This window comes from Bos indicus x Bos taurus, chromosome 2 (assembly GCF_003369695.1).
Source record: "Bos indicus x Bos taurus breed Angus x Brahman F1 hybrid chromosome 2, Bos_hybrid_MaternalHap_v2.0, whole genome shotgun sequence".
NCBI lineage: Eukaryota > Metazoa > Chordata > Mammalia > Artiodactyla > Bovidae > Bos > Bos indicus x Bos taurus.
In genome coordinates, this window is record NC_040077.1 from 93,314,066 (window position 1) to 93,337,881 (window position 23,816).

At 37.1% G+C, this 23,816-nt stretch overlaps 1 protein-coding gene across 1 annotated transcript in view; it reads left to right on the plus strand.

Annotated features, from left to right (window-relative positions):
• Nucleotides 1-23,816, plus strand: part of PARD3B (par-3 family cell polarity regulator beta) — a 1,152,531-nt gene that overhangs the window by 609,830 nt on the left and 518,885 nt on the right. Inside the window, exons 5-6 of the mRNA XM_027565061.1 lie at nt 14,489-14,577; nt 20,584-20,670. Coding sequence (XP_027420862.1) covers nt 14,489-14,577; nt 20,584-20,670 — 176 coding nt within the window. The remainder of the gene's footprint in view (nt 1-14,488; nt 14,578-20,583; nt 20,671-23,816) is intronic.

Here is a 23,816-nt window from a genome sequence, read left to right on the forward strand (position 1 = left end):
GGCTTCCAATAAAGGTGTCACAAAGTGAAATGCAAGAATGGCAAAGTGAATGGCAAAATGATTGTGTGGAAAGATATATGGAGGCCATAGGAGAGAAACCGGTACACACGGCAGTGTGGGGGGACTTTGATGAGGGGCTAGATGAGAGTGAAGTGTCTAGAAAGATAAAGACTTAGGAGGCATGTTAAAGACTGTTGGGGAAAAAAAAAAGAGTCCTTGAACTTGCCTTATTCATGGACCAAGATAAGTTGTAAACTTAGTTTTCCATCTGATAATTGTAAAAGATTTTCAACACAGAACTTTGACTTGCTACGTCTTGAGAATTTTGGGGAAAGTTCTTACTAAACAAAGTATACATGCAAATCCCTGTGCTTTTATCCCTCTCCCCACCTCTTTCCTGTAGTTCAGATGGTAAGAATCTACCTGCAGTGCAGAAGGCCCAGGTTCGATCCCTGGGTAGAGAAGATCCTCTGAAGAAGGGAATGGTAATCCACTCCATTATTCTTGCCTGAAGAATCCCATGGACAGAGGAGCCTGGCGGGGGTGGCAAAGAGTCAAACATGACTGAGAGACTAACACTACTACTACTACCTCCTAAAACAAGTCTCCACGGACTTGGTTATGGATTCAACATTTTCTGCAGCCTGTTTTCATAGGAAAGACTTGTAATGCAGACTGGCAGAGGAGTGTGCCTGTACTGGCATTAGTGAAATGCATGTGCAAATGAAAAAATACTCCTTTAATAATATGTTCTTTTATCTTTACACTCTCCTAACCAAGCCTGGAATTTGTGTAGCTTTGCTTCATTGCATAAGGTACATTTACTGGAATCAAACCTGATTGAAATATATTTCAACCACAAGAAAAACAGTTAAGCTAGAATTTTTTGTAATTGCTGAATTATCCCAGCTCCCTCAAGTCTTTTTATATTTGCCAGCTGTAGGTGATGGTTTGTAGTTACAAATGAAACCCTAGTGCCATCAAACTGTCCATTTGGGCAGATTTGTATTCTAAATATTTTAGAAGGTGCTATAGTTTCAAGAGAGAGAGTAAATGGAAGAGAAGCAGGTATTTATAATGCCTTCAATCTTGTTTTATGATGAGAGCATGATCTGAAGCAGACCTTCATGGGAGAGTGTGCTGTATTGTTCAAGATCTTCACCTTTTCATGAGTAAACAGCACTGTCTTAGTGTTCGTAAGCATTGGACTCAAGAAGTTTTGATGGATTCAGTGATACAGAAAGCTAGGGGGAAATTAGCTGTAACTGAGTTGTGGAAGTAATCCAATTATAAACTGAAAGTGAAAGTCACTCAGTCGTGTCCAACTCTTTGCAACACCATGGACTACGCGTCCATGGAATTCTCCAGGCCAAAATACTGGAGTGGGTAGCCTTTCCCTTCTCCAGGGATCTTCCCAACCCAGGGATCGAACCCAGGTCTCCTGCATTGCAGGCAGATTCTTTAAGCTGAGCTACAGTTCAGTTCATTTCAGTTGCTCAGTTGTGTCCGACTCTTTGCAACCCCATGAATCACAGCACACCAGGCCTCGGTGTCCATCACCAACTCCCGGAGTTCATTCACACTCAGGTCCATTGAGTCAGTGATGCCATCCAGCCATCTCATCCTTTGTCGTCCCCTTCTCCTCCTGCCCCCAATCCCTCCCAGCATCAGGGTCTTTTCCAATGAGTCAACCCTTTGCATTAGGTGGCCAAAGTACTGGAGTTTCAGCTTCAGCATCATTCCTTCCAAAGAAATCCCAGGGCTGATCTCCTTCAGAATGGACTGATTGGATCTCCTTGCAGTCCAAGGTACTCTCAAGAGTCTTCTCCAACACCACAGTTCAAAAGCATCTAGCTTGGTCATAACTTTCCTTCCAAGGAGTAAGCGTCTTTTAATTTCATGGCTGCAGTCACCATCTGCAGTGATTTTGGAGCCCAAAAAAATAAAGTCTGACACTGTTTCCACTGTTTCCCCATCCATTTTCCATGAAATGATGGGACCAGATGCCATGATCTTCGTTTTCTGCATGTTGAGCTTTAAGCCAACTTTTTCACTCTCCTCTTTCCACTTTCATCAAGAGGCTTTTTAGTTCCTCTTCACTTTCTGCCGTAAGGGTGGTGTCATCTGCATATCTGAGGTTATTGATATTTCTCCTGGCAATCTTGATTCCAGCTTGTTGTTCTTCCATCCCAGTGTTTCTCATGATATACTCTGCATATAAGTTAAGGGAAGCCCAATTGTAAACTGAAGCGATCATTATAATCATGTTTGTGTCAGTCTTGTATTTGAAATATATATATATTTGTGCATATATATATATATCCTTGTGTGTGTTTTCCAGATTTCTTTTTATCACTTTTGGAATGTGTTATTTAAGTCTGAGTAAGAAACAGTGGATCTCAAAACAGCTGTTGCAGGATTTCCTTGTTGAACTTCTGAACTTTCACAGTTCTAAGGTTTTTAAAGCAGCCTTTTCAATGAATATATTTGCTTGGAAAGCAGCACAGCCATAGGTGTTGGTGTTAGGTTGAAAAGTCAACAGATGCTGATCTTGACATCAGTAATGATTTTCCTTTTTGATACCTAAATAAGGTTGATCAACCTGGTTGGTCAACTCAGATCTCACAAACAGAACACAATTCCTCTCCTCCTCCCACTTTTTTTTTTTTTTTAAGTATAATAGTGTGTTTTAACTGCCTGATATCAGGTTTAGTCAAGGTCACCGTATAGTTTTCTAAAATAACAAACAAACAAAACACAAACGAACAATAACAAAATCTCAACAGGTAAAATGTGTAAGTTATGCATTAAAAAAAGATTTTTTTTAAACTATGTTCTCAAATCTAAGTCAAAATCCTGGAAAATCTTAACAATGAACTCTTAATTCTGCTAGTTGTTAATGGTAAGGAGGAAAGGGAATAGCCAGGAAAAAAATCACAGATGAAGATAAAGAGAATGAGGCATGGAGGGAGCATTTTAGTTTTATTTTAAGTAGATTTTTACCTCATGTCATATATTTGTCCCCCAAAAGTTATTCAGAATCAGTATGTGAAGAAAGTATGCAATGTCTCCTTGAGGGTTGCTTCACAAGGGAAGCTTTCCAAATAAATTTGTTCACCCCTTATTTTATCTGTTGAAATTTTTTTTATTTTTCTTCAGTGAGGACTACTTGCTGTCCCTTTACTAAGTTATGGGATATTTTGTACCTGGAATAGACTTTAGAAATCTTCTTATCTTTATTTTACAGATAATAAAGGAGAGGGCCAGGAGATTAGGTGACATCACCAGTCAAAACTATGAGAGAACTTCTGCTGGAACCTTTCTCCTTTGTTCTCCTTCTGTCTCCTTTGTTTCAGAGCAAAGCTTAATTTTACTATAATACATTAATTTGGTCTGTCTTACTTTTATTAAAGCAATTAAAACCAGGCAGTATCTCTTGAACACAAGCCAGATGAAGAGAAGGTGTGACTAACTCTGCATGTGTGGAGAGTCAATGGGAATGCACCCATGCAGTGCGTCATCTCATATATCACAACTGCATGAGACTGTCAGCTGGAATATCATTGACTTCCAGTGTACCGTATTCACCCAGGCTTCCCAGGTGGTACTAGTGGTAAACCGCCTGCCAATGCAGGAGACGGAGGAGACTCAGGTTCCATCCCTGGGTTGGGAAGATGCCCTTGAGGCAGGCATAGCAACCCCCTTCGGTATTCTTGCATGGAGAATCCCATGGACAGAAGAGACTGATGGGCTAAGTCCGTGGGGTCACAAAGAGTTGGACACTACTGAAGCGACTTTAGCACATCATTGTGTTGTACAAAATCCAGAATTGTTTAAACTCAGTCTAGTGTTTGCCCTATAAGCATTAAGGTAACTCCTGTTGCTTAGCAGTGAGTGTATATATATATGTATATGTGTGCACATGTACCTCAGAAGCCAAAGCTTTGAGATTAGTTAGTAGATTGATCTACTTTAATTGTGTTCTCAAAAAATAAATTTATCTTAAAATGCAGTTATTAGAGCTCATCTCTAGATTAATGAAATGCTTGACAGTTTTTCACATAAATCCTTTTTTTAAGCTTCATAATATTGTTTGCTCACAACATTTGTCTAAAATCAGCAGCTAAGAGACATCACAAGGTAAATATGTTTAGCATGCTTGCCTACAAACTTCAATCCTAGGACATGCGAGTTCTAAATATTCTTGGTTCTTTTTTTGACCCTTAGTTTCACTTTGAACAAGACAATAAGCTTTTTCCCCTTCAATATGCCCATGTATAGAATTGGATAGGAATGCCTACAAATTATTTAGGGTTGTCGTGAATATGCCTCTGGTTATACAGAAAATGTTGTGAGATCTTTGAAAGATGGGTGAATTATATCCAAGATATTATTAGTCATTGAAACAAAAAAGGAAAAAAAAATGAATACTAAGAGCAGCATTCATAAGTCAACAACTGTTTACCATGGTACACAGAAAGAGCACTGAATTAAGAATCAAGAATCCTGGATTCTGCCTCTACCCTTAGCACAGTTAAGTTGAAATGCTTGCCACTTCACCCTTCTGGGTCTCAGTTTCTTAGCTATAAAATGAGTGGACTAGACTAACCTTTCAGCAACATTCTTTCCAGGACTTTCTTAATGTTGTCTAGGATTTCTGAAGATCTACTTACTATAACGCAGTGCCAATTTCTATTAATATGCATATATATGGATATACAATCTAATATACATTATATATAATATTTGCATTTGTTTTACATATAGAATGAATAAACACATCTATTATTTATATGAAAAATTGCAGGTATATTAAATTGCTAGAACTGAAATATTTTAGGGTGGGATCTATGAAGCCAGCTGAGATATTTCCCATGGCAAGGCATTGCCTAAGGCCTGAAGAAAATGGATTAGGTCAAGCTTCAGTAACGGTGTTTGACTATAGAAATGCATGTTCATCTCATATGTGTGCGTATCAAATACAACTTGTTTTTACTCTAGCACAGATATTCTTGTTCTAAAAAGTCAAAACAAATATTCTGAAATTATGCCCAGAATTTTAATTTTAAAATTTACATGATGTTTATGTATGAGCACCAGGCACGTAACCTGGCATTCAAATCGTCTCAGTATAATTTTTCTATTACTCTCTAAATTTCATGTGCAATTTCAAAAGAAACTTGCAGTTGGCTTTTCAGAATGCAAATCTTGTTATAAAATACACCTGAGCTTTAGAAACATAGCTTCTGGAAACTTGGGCTTCCCTGGTGGCTCAGAGGTTAAAGCGTCTGCCTGCAATGTGGGAGACCCAGGTTCAATCCCTGGGTCAGGAAGATCCCCTGGAGAAGGAAATGGCAACCCACTCCAGTATTCTTGCCTGGAGAATCCCCTGGATGGAGGAGCCTGGTAGACTACAGTCCACAGGGTTGCAAAGAGTCAGACATGACTGAGCGACTTCACTTCACTTCACTTCACTAGGAAACATAACTGCAGTTAAAATTTTGTGGGCAGATGGTTTCATATGTGGCTAAAATGCATGGCTGCTGCTGCTGCTAAGTCGCTTCAGTTGTGTCTGACTCTGTGCGACCCCATAGAAGGCAGCCCACCAGACTCCCCCGTACCTGGGATTCTCCAGGCAAGAACACTGGAGTGGGTTGCCATTTCCTTCTCCAATGTATGAGAGTGAACAGTGAAAGTGAACTCGCTCAGTCATGTCCGACTCTTAGTGACCCTATGGGCTGCACCCTACCAGGCTCCTCCGCCCACGGGATTTTCCAGGCAAGAGTATGAAGTGGGGTGCCATTGCCTTCTCCAAAATGCATGGGGTGGGGGGACAAAAATCAAGGCCATATATTTTCACCTGTAAGTCAAAGGAAGCTATCTATAGATTATGAGACATCTATTTCAGTTCTCATCTGAGAGATGAAAAGCTGAGCTATAAAGCTGTTTTTAATATTGTTTTATAGCTGCGGTTGACTAGGAAGAAGTAATGAGAATGTGGGTAACGTTTTCTTCCAAAAAGTTTTATCAAGAGTGTTAAGTTTATTTGGAGATATATATCTTAATGAGGCTACATCATGAATACACTTTCCTGTACGAAATCAGTGATTTATGCCCACCATGAACTGCGAAAGGATAGCCTGGTGCCAACACCAGGATCACCCTGGAGAGAGGAGTGTCCCGCCTGGTACATGGCCCCCTCCACACAGCCCGTGAGCACTCGCCATCGTGAGCACTGGCGCTAACTAAAGTAAACACCTTTACTTTCCAGCTGCTGCTAATTGGTTTGGGAATATTTATGTAAGTGTTGATTTTAAAGTTAAAAATAGCACAGTGATGTTTAAATCCAGCTCATTCTGGCTGTCAGAAATGCTCCTGTGATCCTGAAAGTGTTGCTAAAAATGTTCACTTTTTAAAAATTGTACTAATTAAACTTGTCTGTTGTGAGAGCCACATACGATAGGTTCCCTGCTCTGATAATCAAAGAGGTAAAGGACAGACTTCTTAAAGGTCTTTGCCTGGCTAGCAAGACAAAACCTCCTGCTAAACTGTATTAGGGAGCAAAGGATTGTAATGCGAACAAAAGAAAGAGTAAATTTCAACATAGCTTCATTCCTTTATAATGCCACTGATCGTATCTATTTTAACATTAAAATAAATATTATAATCATTTTACCAGTAAGATTGAGGGTAGAGCTTCACAAACCATTGTGTTTTCTGGAGGCAAGTTTGAGGATTTGAAGTCACATAATTAAAATTTCTCAAGCCTGAAGTTGAAGAAATATAGTGGCTATTCAACACTCATTGTTTATTCCCTAGCTCTTCATCATCAGATTATTTTTGCCCCTTTATTTCCAAATTTAAAAGTCATGATTTTACAGATTTGTCTCAAAGTTATTCAAATAAGCTGTGAGAAAAAAAAAAATATATGTATATATAATTTTCAATTTTAAATGTGTGATTTTGTGACTCGTCATTTCATTATGTTATTTAGTATAGGAAAAGTCTAAGTGCTCTTAAATCATTGTTTGTTATTCATTTGGTAAGTAAAAAAAAAAAAAAAAATGACTTTATAGACCCTGTCAAGAGATAAGCTGCCTTTGTCTAAGCCTTGAAGCACTGCACCGCTGCAGTGCTGTTGAAGTCAGTTTGAAACTGGCTTTGTTTCCTTATAGGATGCCCTAAGCATCTGTCTGCTGGCCCCATCTCTAGAGAATATGAAAGAATTCTTCCACTGCAATATGTAGAAATGATTTTGGCAAGTGACAAGCACTGCCTGTTAGTTGAGATGATAAACTATAATTACTACCTTCTTGATAGCTGTGGCCAGGCGGAGTTTTTGCTGCTACTTTTAAAATAGTAGAACTCTTGTCTTAGACATATGTCTGTGAATGTTGTTCCTTAAGTCTGTAGTGATTGACGTGATTGCTATAAAACTGTAGTCAGTTCAGAATTACCCTTGAGCAGATTATCACATTGCAATTGGCCCAATATTGCTTTCAAATTCTAACTGACATTTTCATATACTTGGAGCATTAAGTACTTTGTTGACATAAATAAAACCTTTACTTACTATCTAAGTAGAACTAGAAAAAAGTCCTTTGAACCTCGCAGAAGGTTGATTTGAACCAGAAAATATGTTATTTTCTTACCCTGGCATGGGATCAACAAGAAAATTGTAGTTGGAATAGGAGCAAAGAATCAAAAACAGTTAAAACCATATTACAAACATCCCAGTTTTTTCATTGACATTTTGAGGATATATGTTTATATAGAATTACAAAGCCAAAATGAATATTTATTTTAATAACTGCCACTGTTAACTGTTCATAGATTAGACTTCATTTTAAGATGGTAATACTCTCTAAATTGAGCTACAGGTCCAGTGTGATCCTTATCAAAACCCAGCTGGCATTTTTGCAAAAAAAAAAAAAAAAAAAAAAGATGCTCAGATTCTAAAATTCGTATGAAAAGGCAAGACATCCAGAATAGTCAAAACAAACATTTAAAAAAAAGGCAGAATTTAGTACAAAGCTACAATATGCAAGACTATGTAGTACTAACGTAGAATACAGATCAATGGGATAAAATTGAGAGTCCAGAAATCAACTGTGCATTTTTGGTCAAATGAGTTTTGATAAGGGCATTAATACAGCTAATGCTGGCATAACTTAATATCTGCATGCAAAGAAGAAATTGTATTCCCTACCTCACACCATGTACGAAAATTAACTCAAAATAGTAATAGACCTAAATATAAGAGCTAACACTATAGAACTCTTAGGAAAAACAGGAATAAATCTTTGTGACCTTGAATTAGGCACTATTTCTTAGATACAACACCAAACACAGTAACAGAAAAAAACGTAAATTACACTTCATTAAAATTCTAAACTTTTGTGCTTCAAAGAGGCCATCAAGAAAGTGAAGTCAGAGCCCATAGAATGGGAGAAATTTTGGATATCTGGTTTCCCTGGTGGGTCAGATGGTAAAGAATCAGCCTGCAATGGCAGGAGACCCAGATTCCATCACTGGGTTGGGAAGATCCCCTGGAGAAGGGAAGTGAACCCACTCCGATATTCTTGCCTGGAGAATTCCATGGACAGAGGAGGCTGGTGACCTACAGTCCATGGGGTTGCAAAGAATCAGACACAACTGAGTGACTAATATTTCACTTTTGCTTTCTTTTCAAGTAATTTTTACACAGAATATTTAGAAAAATCTTACAATTCAACAATAAATATACAAATAACTAGGCATTTCCTCAAAGAAGATACACAAATGTCTTACAGTCATGTGCAAAGATGCTCACCATCATTTATCATTAGGGAAATGAAAATCATTAGTTTTCAGGTATACGCAAACAAAAACTTCAACACCCACTATGATGGCTAATTTTTGTTTAAAGAAAAGCAATGAGTGTTGGCAAGGATTTGGAGAATTTGGAAGCTTCAGATATTACTGATGGGAATCCAAAATTGTGCAGATATTTTAGAAATACTATAGCTGTCCTCAAAATGTTAAGCATTTAGTTACTATCTGACCCAGCAATTCCACTCCTCAGTATATACCTGAGAGAAATGAAACATATTGGCATACATAAGAACTTCTCATTCTTAGCTTTATTTCAGAGTTGAACACTATTTCAAATGGTCACAGCAACATAATTCATAATCATAAGCAAGTGTGGAAACAACTGAAATCAATTCAGTTCAATCACTCCGTGTGTCTGACTCTTTGCCACCCCATGGACTGCAGCATGCCAGGCTTCCCTGTCCATCACCAATTCCTAGAGCTTGTTCAAACTCATGTCCATCCAGTTGGTGATGCCATCCAACCATCTCATCTTCTGTCATCCCCTACTTCTCCTGCCTTCAATCTTTCCTAGAATCAGCATCTTTTCCAATGAGTCAGTTCTTTGCATCAGGTGGCCAAAGTACTGGAGCTTCAGCTTCAGCATCAGTCCTTCCAATTAATATTCAGGACTGATCTCCTTTAGGATGGGCTGGTTTGATCTCCTTGTAGTCCTAGGGACTCTCAAGAGTCTTTTCCAACACCACAGTTCAAAAGCATCAATTCTTCGGCCCTCAGCTTTCTTTATAGTCCAGCTCTCACTACTGGAAGAACAATAGCTTTGACTATATGAACCTTTGTTGGCAAAGTAATGTCTCTACTTTTTAATATGCTGTCTAGGTTGGTCATAGCTTTTCTTCCAAGGAGCAAGCGTCTTTTAATTTCATGGCTGCAGTCACCATCTACAGTGAGTTTGGAGCCAGAAAAAATAAAGTCTCTCACTGTTTCTATTGTTTCCTCATCTATTTGCTCTGAAGTGATGGGACTGGATACCATGATCTTAGTTTTGTGAATGTTGAGTTTTAAGCTAGCTTTTTCACTCTCCTCTTTCACCATCATCAAGAGTCTCTTTAGTTCTTCTTTGCTTTCTGCCATAAGGGTGGTGTCATCTGCATATCTGAGGTTATTGCTATTTTTCCCAGCAATCTTGATTCCAGCTTGTGCTTCATCCAGACCAGAATTTTGCATGATTTACTCTGCATATAAGTTAAATAAGCAGGGTGACAATATACAGACTTGACGTACTCCTTTCCCGATATGGAACCAATCTGTTATTCCATGTCCAGTTCTAGCTGTTGCTTCTTGACCTGCATACAGATTTCTCAGGAGGCAGGTAAGGTGGTCTGGTATTCCCGTCTCTTTAAGAATTTTCCACAGTTTGTTGTGATCCACACAGTCAAAGGCTTTGGCGTAGTCAATAAAGCATATGTTTTTCTGGAACTCTCTTGCTTTTTTGATGATCCAACAGGTGTTGGCAATGTGATCTCTGGTTTCTCTGCCTTTTCTAAATCCACCTTGAACATCTGAAAGTTCATGGTTCACATACTGTTGAAGACTGGCTTGGAGAATTTTGAGCATTGCTTTGCTAGCATGAGAGATGAGTGCAACTCAAATGCCCATCGAGTAATGAATGAGTAAACAGAATGTGCTACATACATACAGTGGAATATTACTTAACCAAAAAAGGGAATGAAATATTGATACATGCCGCAACATGGGAGGGTCTTAAGGACATCATGATAAATGATAGAAGCCACATATCTTATGATAATGTTTATAAAAAATTGTTCAGAACTGGTAAATCCTTAGTGACAGACAGTAGCTTAATGATTGCAATGGGCAAGCAGGAACGATGCACTATTCTGGCTAATGAGTATGAGGTTATTTTGTGGAATTTTGAAATTACTCTAAAATTAGATATTGGCGATGGTTGCAAAACTCTGTGAATAAGTTTAAAAGGACTGGATTGTACTATTTTCAAAGGGTGAATTTAATGTTATGTATGTCATATCTTAATAAAGCTTTTATAAAGAAAAAATAAGTGAAAGTGAAAGTGTTAGTTACTTAGTCGTTTCTGACTCTTTGTGACCCCATGTACTATAACCTACCAGGCTCCTTGGTCCATGGGATTCTCCAGGCAAAAGTACTGGAGTGGGTTGCCATTTCCTTCTCCAGGGGATCTTCCCAACCTAGGGATCCAACCCTGGTCTCCCACACGGCAGGCAGATTTTTTATCTTGGCTCCGAAAACTCCAGTCAAGCCTTTGCTGCTGCTGCTGCTAAGTCACTTCAGTCATGTCCGACTCTATGCAACCCCATAGATGGAAGCCCACCAGGCTCCCCCGTCCCTGGGATTCTCCAGGCAAGAACACTGGAGTGGGTTGCCATTTCCTTCTCCAATGCATGAAAGTGAAAAGTGAAAGTGAAGTCGCTCAGTCGTGTCTGACTCTTCGCAACCCCATGGACTGCAGCCTATGAGGCTCCTCCACCCATGGGATTTCCTAGGCAAGAGTACTGGAGTGGGTTGCCATTGCCTTCTCCAAGTCAAGTCTTTAGATGACTGTAATTGCAGCCCAAAGGTCCGTCTAGTCAAGGCTATGGTTTTTCCAGTGGTCATGTATGGATGTGAGAGTTGGACTATGAAGAAAGCTGAACACCAAAGAATTGATGCTTTTGAACTGTGGTGTTGGAGAAGACTCTTGAGAGTCTTTACTTTGCCAACAAAGGTATGTCTAGTCAAAGCTATGGTTTTTCCAGTAGTCATGTGTTGATGTGAGAGTTGGACTGTGAAGAAAGCTGAGCGCTGAAGAGTTGATGGTTTTGAACTGTGGTGTTGGAGAAGACTCTTGAGAGTCCCTTGGACTGCAAGGAGATCCAACCAGTCCATTCTGAAGGAGATCATCCCTGGGTGTTCTTTGGAAGGAATGATGCTAAAGCTGAAACTCTAGTACTTTGGCCACCTCATGCAAAGAGTTGACTCATTGGAAAAGACGCTGATGCTGGGAGGGATTGGGGGCAGGAGGAGAAGGGGACGACAGAGGATGAGATGGCTGGATGGCATCACTGACTCGATGGACATGAGGGAGGCCTGGCGTGCTGGGATTCATGGGGTCACAAAGAGTCAGACACAACTGAGTGACTGAACTGAACGGAACTGAATTGCAGCCCTGCTGACACCTAAATTCTACCTCAATGAGAGATTCTACCCCAGAACCACCCAGCCAAGTCAATTCTAAGTTTCTCACAGACACTGTGGGAGATACACAGATAATACCACCCTTTTGGTAGAAAGCTAAGAAGAACTAAAGAGCCTCTTGATGAAAGTGAAAGAGGAGAGTGAAAAGATAAGCTTAAAACTCAACATTCAGAAAACTAAGATCATGGTATCCAGTGCCATCACTTCATGGCCAATAGATAGGGAAACAATGGAAACAGTGAGAGACTTTTTATTTTTTAGGCTCCAAAAGCACTGCAGATGGTAAATACAGCCATGAAATTAAAGGACACTTACTCCTTGGAAGAAAAGCTATGACAAACCTAGACAGTATATTAAAAAGCAGAGACATTACTTTGCCAACAAAGGTATGTCTAGTCAAAGCTATGGTTTTTCCAGTAGTCATGTGTTGATGTGAGAGTTGGACTGTGAAGAAAGCTGAGTGCTGAAGAGTTGATGGTTTTGAACTGTGGTGTTGGAGAAGACTCTTGAGAGTCCCTTGGACTGCAAGGAGATCCAACCAGTCAATTGAAGGAAATCAATTAAAGGAATTAAAGGAAATTAAATTAAAGTCAATTAAAGGAAATCAGTCCTGAATATTCATTGGAAGGACTGATGCTGAAGCTGAAACTCCAGTATTTTGGTCAGCTGATGTGATGAACTGACTCATTGGAAAAGACCCTGATAATGGGAAAGATTAAAGGCAGGAGAAGGGGATGACCGAGGATGAGATGGTTGGATGGCATCACTAACTCAATGGATATGAGTTTGAGTCAGCTCTGGGAATTGGTGATAGACAGGGAAGCCTAGCGTACTGCAGTCCATGGAGTCGCAAAGAGTCAGACATGACTGAGTGACTGAACTGAAGTGAACTGAATTTTGAACTTACTGCAGATCATTAGGAAACTAATATAATATCATTCAGCTTATTTCTTCATTAACATTCACTAAATCCTGTGTATTGTGTGCTTAATATAGAGAGAACTAGATACAGCCTCCACCTTTATAGAGCTCCCTCTTGTGATAGATGAGAAAGTTAATGATTTTGACATAAATGCAGCCATCAAATGTTTTGATATGGGCTCTAGTTATATCAAATGATGATATGATATATTTTATTAAATTTTCTACTCAAGTGTTTTGTAACCTCCCCAATCCAGTGTTGTTTCTATGTAAACATATATCAAGCACTTCATAATAAGGTGAAGGTTTGAAAACTTTCAGAACCATTCACCTTTTAAGATTTGGTGCCTTCAACTAAAATGTGTCCTTTAACTTTTTGGATTTTTTTTTCCTTTCTTCATGAAGAGGAGAAAGCAAATAAATGTTTAAAAATTTAGTGCAGATCAAATCCTTCACCAAACTCTCAACCCCTAAGTTTGAGATGTTGGTTTTCAATCTAAAAATGAAATACATTAAAAAAAAATCAAGTCACAGTGACATACTGCTTGATTTGTGCCTCTATGTCCTGTTTTCTTCCAAATGTTAACCTTATACCTTTATGTCCAACCTTTTAACTCATCTATTGTGTTTTTTTTTTATTGAAATTGCATCTTTAGACCCATGAACGCTCCATGTGATCGTTCACTGAAACTCAAGTCCTTAACATGTGCTATCTGTGGCTGGGATCCTGAAGAGCGGTGTGTCTGCAAAATTACTCTGTTAGAGTTCAGTTCCAAAGCCTAACAGAGAACTAACGTCTTACTTAAATGAAACCCTAAAGTGGGCTGGCTTTCTAGAATCTATTCTCTCCTCAATGTAACATCCAACTGAATTTTGCCACCGTCCTGGAGTGCAGGACCTCTCTCACCCTCTTCCTTCTTTGTAGTAGAAGACTGTTTACCATTTTAGAAGTTAAATGGTTAATTTTAGTTTCTCTGCGCTGAAGAGCATCCTCAGAATGAAAGTCTTAAGACAAGTGAGAACTCCAGATTTCTTATCCTGCACTTCTCCTGCTACACTTTTGATAGAAGTGACCTTCCTAGGCAACTGTTTTTTTCATGGATTTTGCTTTTTATTTTGTGCCACTGAAGTGGGTACAAGCATGTACAGTACATTAAAGCTAATACATCACCCCTGTCAGTGGCACCTTCCCTTTGGTACCCCTTTTCCTTGCTGATTTAAAACACTCAGTCCCCAGTGCTTATGGTTGAGTAGCAGGAAGCTAAATGATGTATTCCAAAGCTCTTAACATACTGCCTGGTGTAAATGGTCCATGTGAGTATTTCAGAAACGAAACGGAAGAGAAAAGAACATTGAAAACACTGAAAAGATTAACACCTTTTTCCAGCCTTCAAAGAAATCGGAGTGCACTGTATATATCCAGAATAAAACCATTTATTCTCTCCCATTGAGACTTTTTATTCAGATTTTCAATTCTATGTGCATAGCATCCACATACTTATGGTTTGTTTCACTACAGAATTCCACGGAGGAATTAGAAGATGGAGAAGTTATGAATGGTATGCAGACAGAACTACTGACATCACCAAAAACTATGGATGTGTTGAGGTATTCTATTTATGTGAATAAGAATATTTTATTTCAATTGAATGTTTTTTTAACTTATAGTTGTTTTATTTTATAGAAAAAATCAAGATAAGAATACTTGAGTGAAACCTGATTCTAAAATTAATTGCTAAATTACTTTTCTTTTTTTACATGAGAAATTCCTGACAAACACGTACAAATGAGCCTCAATCCTTCCAAACTTTTTCTGCAACCTAGATTTCTTAATTGTTTTTTTTCTTCTGTTTGAGCTACAGCTTAAAGTGAACATTTCAGAATTCATTGTGGTGTGGTGTTCTACTTTGACATTAGCTCTTTGAATACTACTTTGCACTGCATTTTAACAATCTTGCAATATTTACTCTATGTATATAAAATGAACCTAGCCTATTAACCCAGATTTTTATGTTTTTAATGTAAGTAATTTGTATACAAAATCAGTTGTTCTCATGGTTATGGGCACTTGCTTTGCTCTGTGATAATTTTTAGCTCGTCCCTAGCTACTGCCTGGGTTCAAGTTCCAGCTCTGCAGCTTATTAGTTCTAGGAGCTTAGGCAAGTTGCTCGTCAATCTTTGCCTTAGTTTCTGTTACGTAAAATGGAAATAAAAATAAAATAAAAATAAAATAAAAAGGAAATAAAACTCCTTCAGAGTTAACTGTTAACTAAACTGTTACCTAAAGACAAAGTTAGTTAATAAAGTGCTGTGAACAGTGCCTGAGGCAGAGTAAGCCCTGTTGCTGTCGTTACCAATTTCAACATCATCATCATCTCTGTTTTCATCACTGTCATCATCATTTTTAAAGTTGCTTCAAAATTTGCGTGAAAATTTTGTGTCTAATAGATTGTTGGCTTTAACACTGGAAAGTGATGCTTCTGAGATTGGTGGTCATTCATTCATTCATTTAGTCAACATACTTCTTTCATTCATTCCAGTTAGTTATAAATGCCAAGCATGTTACCTGGAATTAATGTAAGAAAAAAAAAAATGTGTGATCATCTTTTATCCCACTGCTTTACTGTGTAGATTTTCCTCAAGCTTATAATTTATGGCCATATGACAGTTACTCTTTATTTAGATTGTGTTTCTTTGATTAATGAGTTGCACAATATTAAAAACTTGATGCAGGAAATCTCTAGGGCCCTGTGTTTTTAGAAGCTTGATAAGATTATTTTTGGAGGTAGACATAATGAATGCAATACTCTTATTCTGTTTGCCTTTAATTTCATTTTTCTTTACATGTTAGCTTTTTGGAAAGTTTGCTAAAGTCCCTACTAAGTATTTATAGAGTGAACAATTGTTTGGTTTACAGCTGCATGAAAAAATTAGCTAAGCTTTCTCTAGATACAAGGGATTCAGAGGAATGGAGTACAAGATTTTTTAAAAATAATATTTAATTAAAATATGTATTTGATTATCCCAACAGACTTTTTGTATGAGTTTAATTATCACTTTTAGCAGGCTAAGGAATTGTAATTGAGAGCAATTAACTTCTAGAGACCCAATCTACACCCACCACTCTTGTCTCCAAATCCTTTGACTCTAGCGTTACATGTTGTGTGTGCCTTCTCTGATTCCTGGGTGTTTTATTTCACTTTGCCTAACCAAGACTAGGAAACTTCATGTTGTGAGCACCAGTGTAGGAAAAGTCATCTGAAATTAGTTTAAGGCCAAGTTCAGAAAGTAGAGTGAGTGACTGAAGTCACTCAATCGTGTCCAACTCTTTGCGACCCCATGGACTGTAGCCTGCCAGGCTCCTCTGTCCATGGGATTTTCCAGGCAATAGTCCTGAAGTGGATTGCCATTTCCTTCTCCAGGGGATCTTCCCAACCCAGGGATCGAACTCTGGTCTCCCACATTATAGACAGACGCTTTACCGTCTGAGCCACCAGGGAAGTTGAGTGAGTGCAGACTCCATTAAAGACTCTTGAATGGAGGGAGGATGAGAAGAAATGTGAAACTAAGGGAGGGGTCAGGAAGCTGGGGTGGGCAGGTGACTGCAGCAGGAAGCCTAGAGATTAAATTGTAGGGGAGAATTCTTTATGTGTATAATGTATTTGTATAATGTTCTCTCTTTGTTTCTTTAATGCCAACAACTCTATTAGGAACTTATCTTAATTCCCTCATTGTTCAAATGAGGAAACATACTTTGGTACTTACTTTAAATGATTTACTCAGACACCTGCCTCAAAGCCACCAAAAGGATGCACTTTGTCTGTAATTTCATAAGTTAATATTTCCTCCCAAAACAAAGCATCTCCCTCTTCCTGCCCTCAGTTCTGTCTCTTCCTTACTTTAAACTAGTGGCCGATCACTGGATTGACTAATATTAAAGACACTGTGCATTTGTCTTCTGTGGAGAAGTTAGACTTGCAGCCATTCATCTGCAGCCCCTGTTGTATTTTGTTTCTCAGGCTTCATGCCTTTCTTCTGTAAGGAACCAAGTGAAGCACTTTCCATCTAATTCTTGCCATAGCCATTCACAACAGGCTCATTTTAAGCCACTGATTCTGTACTTTCACTCATGAAAGTGAAAGTCGCTCAGTCAGGTCTGACTCTTTGCAGCCCCATGGACTGTCCATGTAATTCTCCAGGCCAGAATACTGGAGTGGGTAGCCTTTCCCTTCTCCAGGGGATCTTCCCAACCCAGGGATCGAACCCAGATCTCCTGCATTGCACGCGGATTCTTTACCAACTGAGCTATCAGGGAAGCACTAGGTAGCCACTGGTTCCAGTAACTATTCAAATCAATTTTGTCAGTCAGACCTTAGAACATGTAACTTGCTTAACACTATTCGACCTAATGCTTGATGACTATCTGCATTTGTGTTGGTAGATCTTAGAAAGTTCTATAGTTAGCTATTTTGAGTTTCGTGAAAGTTTCCAACTTTTCTCTTTGTAACTGAAATATTTTTTTTCCTTTGCCCTAGAGTTCATTTTTTGTCTCTTTTTCATAAGTCCTGCCGATCTCTTTTTTCTTTCCACTGCTCAAATAGCCTTCTCACCTCCTTCTCTACATTTTCTATTTTCAGTCCACCTCCAAAACATAAGTAAATGTGTATATACCCTGCTCACTCGTCCTTGAACTCTTTTCTGCTTTAACAAATAACTTTAATAGCATATTTTCACATCTTAGTAAAATCTCATTTTATGAGATGTGTATTCAGGTAACTGTGTCTAGCCCTCCTTGCTTTGTTTATCTTCCATGAGGGTCTTTATACAGAGATTTCCATAGAACACCACTGAGTATAAATAACACTGAGTGGTTTTATTTTTCCCCTTTTAAAATAAACTTAAAACATAGACTTGTCTATGATGTTTCCTTTTTCATATGGCTTTCCTTACCATCTTGAAATAAATAATGGATAGCAATTTATAAAGATCTGGTAAACATAGTCTGTAAAACTTGTAATGGTTGTCTATAGCACTAATAGATCTAATTCTCTAAGTATCTACATATTACAATCAACAAAATTGAAAGTCTTTTATGCTCCTTTTTTGGGGATAGTAATATTTTTGTGATAGTAATTTAACATGTGTCAAATATTATGCCAGCCAAAATAATTGTGACTGTCACATATAAAGAGAGCATAAATGTTTATTCTGAAATACTGAAAAAGAGAATCTTACAAAGTTGAAATGAACCTTAATACTGCATCCCCCAAAAAAGTTTTAGTGTTTTGAAATAAGATTGATTACTTTAACAAATTATAGAATTTGCTTTTAAGTGAATGTAAAAATGCAAGGTTGATGATTACTAAAGAGTAGGTATCTGTCTGATACATAGAATTTATTATGTCTTACTCATTGGAAAAGACTCTGCTGCTGGGAGGGATTGGGGGCAGAAGGAGAAGGGGACGACAGAGGATGAGATGGCTGGATGGCATCACTGACTCGATGGATGTGAGTCTGGGTGAACTCTGGGAGTTGGTGACGGACAGGGAGGCCTGGCATGCTGCGATTCATGGGGTCTTAAGAGCCGGACACGACTGAGCGACTGAACTGAACTGAACAGGAGAGGTTATGAGTGGGATAAAGAAATACTTGCAAACTAGAAAAAAAGAATCCATAAAGCCATCCTAATTTTTTTAAGCTGAAATCTTATTGTCTAGACTAAACATTTATATTCCAAAACCCTCTGTATAAAACATATGAATGCTATCTATCAGCATGTGGATATTTAATGCACTTATTAAGAAACATTTGTATTATGTTCTAGGTACAAAACTGTAAAAATATATTATAAAAGGTAAAGATAATAAAGTTTCAATGGTTAAACAATGTTGTAGTCTGTTTTTAAAAGTCTTTGCAACATTATAGTAACCCTAGAATGTGAATGCTTTGGTTTTAGTGTTTCTCACATACCTAAAAATGTACTATAAATCTGTTATTATATAAAAGTTATTTCTTTATGGTCCATTGAAAGGTACAGAACCTTCTCTTCCCACCAGACATTTTATATTCAGGACCTATAATGCATACTTATATATATTCAATAGTATTTCATATGCATATTTTTCATATGAAATATATGCATATACTCACACAGGAAGTATAGAGAAGAATATATTTTATTCCATGATACTAGCACTGTAAGATTTATTTTTTTTCCTAACTTTTATTCTAGGGTTCTGTTATAACCTGCTTGACTGAACAAATTTTAAATATATCAGCAATATCTGAGCAAAACTCATTTGAAATTTATTATCAATTTTGAAATTCCATCATATTCCATAAATGTTGGAAGCTAACAGGCTCTTTTTTGCAGTTCTTAATGATAATAGGTTTGCAATGAAAACACATTAAAAATAAGCCTAATCCACTGATGAGAATATATTTAATGTATTTATTTTAGATTGCTGATAATTTAGGGAGTACTTCATGCAGAGTGAATTCATCAGGCACTTTGCGTTCTTAATGCTGTTCTCAACTTTCCAGCAAGGAGCCAAAATTTCCCCGTTTTCAATTTGGAGCAGAAAAGTATTTGTAGCAGCTGTAGCTCTTAATTTGACATCTAGTTTCAGGTCATTTTCATGTAAATAGGAAACAATAGAGACCTACTTACAATTTCCATAATGGGGATGTTTGCTTCAACTTATCATTTTTCCTCTGGCAATTTTATTTTCTCTCTCTGGGATTACAGGAGCCAATAATTGTTCACGGTTATTATTTTTCATCTTTATAAACACTTGTTAGTTCCACTTTCTATTACTCAAAAGCTCACAACGCCTTGTATATTTCAGTCATATACACTGTCCATTAATGTTTCTGGCTCATCCTTTCCTTAATCTGGAGTAGGTTAGGCAGGTCAGGCTTTCTATTTCTTTCTGTAATACATTTTCTCCAGGCTTTGCAACTTCTTTTTATACCTCTAAAAAAAAAAAGTAGAAGGTGAAAATTTGGAATTGTTCTATTGAATACAACTGATGCCTTATTGAAAGGCTAGTTCAAGTTTTGATGTATAAAGCTTTGACCATGCCAATATGTATTACCAACTGTGGCTTCACAGTTGTTTAAAATGTAATTTTGTGCTTTTTCTAATAAATACATATTTTATTTCATTTTCCCTCTGTTCTGTAGGAAAAGCCATACTTTATATTTAGGCATAGATATGCTTGATTCCATGTATTTTATCCTCTATACAGTAATTTTCAAGTGTGTCTCAATAGGGAGAAATTTCATTTTTTGTGTACATGTTTTAAAATATGTTGATTTATGCAGATTAAGTTAAGTAGGAAGTTATTTTTGTAGGTAGTCATTTCCATTTGTTCCTCTTCTAGGAGAAAAAATAAGAAATCAGATAGCCTTTTAAGCATTTTATTTCCTGGATCTTCTGAACATTCCAGCAAATCATGTACTCCTTTGATTTCATCTCTGCTGTTAAATTTACAGTAGTTGTTAAAATCCAAAGTTTTTTTTGGTTTTCTTTTTAATATGCCACATCTGTTGTTTTGTTTTTGTTTTGGCAAAGACTCATTTGTACTCTCTTTTTCTTTTTTTCTGTCCCAGTGATATGACAAGAACGGTGGAGATTTCTGGGGAAGGAGGCCCCTTGGGAATACATGTAGTGCCTTTCTTTTCATCTCTGAGTGGAAGGTAAGATGTTTTCCTTATATCAGAAGCTCATGCTAATGAAAAACTTGACTTGAGCTCATTTTCCCAAACATTTTTTAGAAGAGGATTAAGTGTATGTCTCTGTTATTTAGATGGACACCTCAGTACATGCTTCTATTGGCCACTTATTTGTTAGAAACAAAATAATATCACTTACTTCTAGGATACAATGGAAAAGAAATCATATTTTCTGTATTTACAATTAAGTAAGAAGTACTTTCTTAAAGTATTCTTATCAGTAACACATATAAACAGAAATCGTGGAAAGACTTTAACATGTGGTTAGATAAATACAGCAACTGAATTTTTAATGTTCAAAAATGCACTTAAAAGAAATATAATAATTCCAAATTGGTATTTCTTGATCTTCTTCATGTTTATGGAACTTCTAATAATAAATATTTTAATATTCTAAGTATATATCAGAAATTCAATATATTCTGATTAGCTAAGTAGCAAAATGCCTTTATTCTGTTTATTTTGTTCCAAAATATAATGTAATCAATCAAAAATAATTTGATACATCCTTTTGAAATTTTAAAGACAAATTTATAAATTCATGCTAGTAAGTGGTAATATTATTGTGTCACCGTTTCTTGAAATTCATGTCTACTTAACTGGATGTATGGAGAAGGAAATAGCAACCCACTCCATTATTCTTGCCTGAAGAATTCCATGGACAGAGGAGCCTGGCAGACTACAGTCCATGGGGTCACAGAGTCAGACACGACTGAATGACTATCACTCACTCCTCGATAACTGGATGTAAAACTTGTTTTACTGAGGAGAATTAAAATGTGTGCCTGAGAGTTAACGTTAGTACCATTTTAACGACCTTATGAAACTAGTATTAGATATTATATTAGTTTTCAAGAGGATGGCTACCTTGAGGACTAGATTGACACTGACAAAGGCTGTCAAAAACTTGAAGAAAATCAGTTTCTCCCTGTTTGACATTATTTAAATTATTTTGTTAAATTTATTTTCTTAAATGTATCATTAAAAAGACAAAGCACCTGATTTTAGTTTAAGTGTTCGAAGACCAGAAAAGTCAGTTGATTTTCCTCAAGGTCATACAAAATCCAAAATCTCCTGACTTGTCCTCACTCCATTGTTCTTTCTAGAACAAAACTTTCCCCAAAGGTTATATGTACTAATTTACTGGTTCTGAATATTTATTCAATTTGGTCTGCCATATAGTGGCATGAGCAGATTTAGTCATGATATTTTGGTTGGCATCATTTTCAGCAGGTAGCCATCTGCTACCTGTAATTGCAAAGTCATCACCTTTTTTAGCAAATAACATCTGATGCCAAGCTCTTGCTGGAATGAATGTCCCCTAAAAAGAAATGAACTGAAAAACTAGTGGCTCTTATTATCTCATTTCCTGTATGTGTTAATAAGCGTGTTTATAAATGTTATGGGTTATGGCACAGGACAAGCTGAGGTTGTTTTTGATAGACAGAGCAAGTATTTACCCAGTTGTCACAAGAAATTCTAATGGCTTTTGGCAGAAGTGTACTGATAGAGCTTTGTGAAATACCAGCGTGGCTAAATTACTAGGCCCTTTAGCTTAATGAGGCCGGAATAGAACACAAGATCATCCCAATTTTCAAACCATGAAGAAATATATAACATGACAGTCACCCTACTTCAATTTCAGTCGTTCGGAAAACAAGTTGACCCTCTAGACTAGAAATCACCTTCTCTCACTTCAAATAAGGAAAACTCACTACAGTGTATTGATTTGCTCCCTGCTCCTTCCTGGTCCTGATTTCTAGCATAAGCCTTGTAGAACAGGAAGAAGAATATTGGACTTGGACTTGAAACAATTGGATTTGGATCTCAGTGTTCTCTTTTGAATAACCTTGGGCAAGTCCCCTAAACTTGCCTCTTGTGAATACTTACTTCACATCAAGATTGTGGGGATTAAATGGCATTAAAAATATTAATACTCCTTGTAAAACATACAATCTATGAATGTGTATATTATTAGGATTATTACTGTTTTGTCTAAAACAGAACAGCCTGGTGCAGAAATGAACTTTTATAAGTTCATGGTCAACTTTTCAGTAACTTTGTGAAATGATTGTATATATATACGTATATATATATATATATATATACGTATATATATATATATATACGTATATATATATATATTTTTGCTATCCACTAGTATTACAGAAAGGAAATTTAATTAAAAAACATAAAAAAATAATATGGAAGTGGAGACATGAGCCAATAAAAGTTAAGAAGTAATGAGTACAGGCTGAAACAGCACACTTAACTCAACCCATGTGTCTAGAAGCAACTGCATATAGAGCGTGTCAGACAAGTGTCTGACTTCATCATGCCATATGGTCACCCTGTGTGAGCACAGAGGGTGGGGGGAGTTAAGGTCATAGTGGTAACTTAGTTCTTAATTTCCTTCCATTTATTGGTTTATGTCATTATTTTAAATTAGAATTTACATTTAATTATTTACTAAGACTACTGTAATTGGCTTTGCCTTTAATTTCTTTTTTATTTTTTTTCTTTTACAAAAATAGAGCCACACCTGTTTTAGAATAAGATCCCTAATCAAAGTTAGAACACCCTGAGTATAACACACTGACTGTTATACTAGACAAGGCCTCGTTGGATTCATTGGGATACAGAATGCTGCTTAAATGGAGAAAAATTGGCTTGCGCAATAAAAACAAAAAAATGTAAAAGAAAAAACACCTAGAGTCCCTGCAAGTAAAAAGCAACTTGATTTCATTAAAAAAAGAAATATATATATATAGTTTTATTTTAGAATTTAAAGCATGAAATCTAATTGTCAGTAAATAAAGATAGCATAGTATACCTGCTTCACAGTAAAAAGAGCTAAATATGAAACAGAAGAAGGAAGGAATGGATGAAGAGGGACTTAAAATGTGAGAAGAAGATATGCTCAGGTAAAAAGTCTCAGCTGGTAAGCGACCAAGGCGGTGTGATACTGTGGGGAGAAAGGAGGAGGCAAGCAGTGGGCGGGTTTGTGCCTACATGATCATTAGAAGCACAAGAAGCAATTGTTACACCTCTCATTCTGCTGGGCTGTGGCCTTCAACCTCCTTATCAGTGGTCCTTAATGCAAATTAGTT